The sequence below is a fragment of the Triticum dicoccoides genome, chromosome 4B (genome assembly GCF_002162155.2).
Source record: "Triticum dicoccoides isolate Atlit2015 ecotype Zavitan chromosome 4B, WEW_v2.0, whole genome shotgun sequence".
Lineage (NCBI taxonomy): Eukaryota > Viridiplantae > Streptophyta > Magnoliopsida > Poales > Poaceae > Triticum > Triticum dicoccoides.
The window spans coordinates 11196600-11199695 of record NC_041387.1 but is presented as its reverse complement, the minus strand read 5'-3'; the positions used below and the strand labels follow the sequence as shown (position 1 = coordinate 11199695).

General features: G+C 41.4%; 1 protein-coding gene across 1 annotated transcript in view; it reads right to left on the bottom strand.

Annotated features, from left to right (window-relative positions):
* Nucleotides 1–1311: 1311 nt before the first annotated feature.
* Nucleotides 1312–3096, bottom strand: part of LOC119294568 (pre-rRNA-processing protein TSR2-like) — a 3517-nt gene continuing 1732 nt past the window's right edge. The window contains exons 3-4 of the mRNA XM_037572771.1: nt 2578–2691; nt 1312–1841 (exon numbers count right to left, since the gene is read on the bottom strand). Of these exons, the coding sequence (XP_037428668.1) occupies nt 1665–1841; nt 2578–2691 (291 nt within the window). The 3' untranslated portion in view covers nt 1312–1664. The remainder of the gene's footprint in view (nt 1842–2577; nt 2692–3096) is intronic.

Sequence of the window (3096 nt, the reverse complement as noted above, 5' to 3'; positions counted from 1 at the left end):
GGTGTGGTTGTACTCGGGGTTAGACTTTATTGTAAACTTGGGCATGTACAATGGTTGATAAGACAGTTTTATCTTAAGTCTTGCATGTAATTTAAAGATGATAAAAAAGTATGTCTACAATGAGTTATATCTTAGTCTTATCTTCAATAACTAGTTATTTCTTAAAACACGGTGAGACAAATTGTGCTACGAGATCATCTCTTATTTTCTCTTAAATAAGATATGACAAGTCTTTTCTTATGATTTCTCTCTCTTCCACCTCATCATTTATCCTACGTGGCACTGCTAAGATAGCACCATTGTACATGTCCTAAGAATTTCCTTTACCCCCGAAAAAAAAAACAAGTCAAGTCGATCAGGAAGGAAGCGAGTGGACATCCCACGCTGGAAGGAGGTAGTAACCTGCGCTGTTGATGCGGCAGCCATGGCATACATCGAGTCGAGACCCGTCCATCTCTCTCACTGCTGGTGATTTAACAGGTCACGCATCATGATGGTGGAGAGATCATGTCTCTGTTACTTGAGCTCTACCCAAAGAATGCCCTTTTTTCCATTGTAAAAAAAGATGGGACTGTGTCCGGCTGGCCGGCTGGGGTCCTACTGCGAAAACATGTGTTTACTACATCAAGGAGAGATGGTAAAAGGATTGCTAATACAGGAACCAATATTACATTTGGTTGGGAAGTTGACTGGGTAAAAACAGAATTTCCTCACTTCTGAATTACCTATGCTGCCCCAGTCCAATTGCAATCTCTTCACTGTAGTCTTGTGGTCTTTGATATTGCAAGGATTGATACCAGGGAGATCTTCAAGAGATTTTATTGTATTTCTCAGTCGTGAGAGTTAGGGCCTGTTTGGGACTGCTCCACCTCACCAAAATCAGTTCTGATTCAGTAAAGTCACTTTGGAGCAGTCTCATTCAAAAGTTATAGCACTATCAAAGAAAATGTTTGGCCTCCATCTAGCTCCAGCTTCAAAAATGAGAAATATGATAGAAAGGATCTATTTGATTGGTTGAGGGGTGAGAAACGAAGGGGTATCCACAGAAACCCTTGAAGAGCTTCATAAAAATTGGGAGCTGCACCCTAGATTCTAGTTTTTTTGCGAAGCGGCATAACGTGAAGCTACCCTGGCTATTACCATGTAATTTATTACATCCTAGATCTTACATTTTGATATAGAGCGAGTACATGCTAACTATAGTTACAGAATTACACATAGACAGCACGCAGCAGGCTGGACAATAACATAGGCAATTTAGATACTTGACATGTTCAATTTTTAGATAAACAAAACCTACACATTATATTGTTTGAGCAAAAGAAACATGAAATGGTAGCTGAATTCAAACGGGCATTATACGACGATACAGATAAGCATCAGTTCAAAATGTGCATAAGGATATTTCAGACCCGCTTACAATCCAGATCTTTCGCCGCCAAGTCTGAACACCAAGAGAGTAACCAAGGAAAACATGCTACACAACCAACATTCCTGACAAAATCGAAGTAATACAGGTGAAGCGCAACACTTCAAAACCTCCAAGACCAAAATGGCACAAGTGGCAGGAAGTGGTTGCCAAGGTTTTGCTAATCACACCTCAAAGCCTTCAGACCAAAACGGCCTCTCAGATGGCAGTTTGTTGCCAGGGTTTGCTTCTGTGCTTAATTCTTGCCCCGGCCGCCGCGCTTCGGTGGCACAACAGTCCACCCATCAGCGTCAGGGGCAGGCTTGGGAGGCTTTGGCTCATCCACCGACATATCATCTGCGCTGGCTGGTTCATCGCCGTCGTCATCGTCCGAGCTATCATCCGAGCTATCATCGCCTTCATCAGTTACCATCTGTTCATGAGAAGAAAATCAATTATAGCTGCAGGGGGGCTATATTTTGAACTTGACCAATTTCCAGCAGAAGGCTGCCCTCGAAGTTTGAAGTATACCGAAACAAATTAGAAGTTGCTCAACAAGGAGAGAATATGAAGAGACAAATATTAATAAGAAATACAAAATCAAGTTGTGGTTTTTTCTGCTGACTATTATCTCGCCAAATATTCAGCATTTTGTCTTAAGCTGACGTGTAACATTATTTCCAGCTATTCACACATTTATCTGATATGTATATGGAACAAACAGGACCACAATGAGGGGAGAAATACACAAAACTGAGTCGAAGCAACCAGTAAACCCAATCGGTTAGCTTGTGCACTGCCGATACTGTCAGCAGTTCAGGAATCTCCACGAAATCAGTGGTGATGAAAGGGAAGTGCATATACATGGTTCCCAACATATAAATATATCTCAAAATAGCACTGATTTCCAATTCTAATTAGAAGACAACGTTAAGATCCCCATGGTAAAGCAAACACACTGAATCTAGCATTCTCTAATTATTCCCCAATGAAGCAAAATACAATCATGTCAAGAACGCCACGTAGTAATGAAGTAATAAGTCAATTTATCAATAGGGATTTAGAACTGAACTTCGTAGAATATTGTTGAATGAAATTGCAGCATTAGTGAGCTCAAATGTGACAAGAGAGGCAGCAGGAATTACATAGCAAGAAAAAAGAGCACTTACCATTCTACTTTGGGAAACAGCATTTCCTTGAGCACGTGTGTTCCTTAGCTTCTCAATCGACGAATAGTTGTTTTGCAGGCATTCTTCATGCATAATCAATACTTGTTCAGCAACCTGTTTACCACAAAGAGCATTGAATTAATAAACACACATGGTGCCATGTACAAGCAAAGCAAATAAACTGAAAGAAGCAGTACATTCCGACTTAGATTTTCTGCTACATAAGCATGGCGATGGGGAGGGTTGGTCCATCACCGCGCTTAACAGTCCTGTAAAATAGCAAACGAAGGGCCACAGTAGCAACCCTCAAGTACAATTGGTGAATTGGGCCAAGCAACTAAAGGTCCTTTGATCAACATGCGGTGCCTCAGATATTCGCACAGAGGATAGCCTCAAAGATTCTTAAAATCTAAGTCCTTAAAATCTAAGTCCTCACCACAATCCTCCTGATGTCTGACATTGGTGTTCCACAGCCATTTCTCCAGCCGGTGGCCTCCAGTTCACATTTGCTGCTCCGTC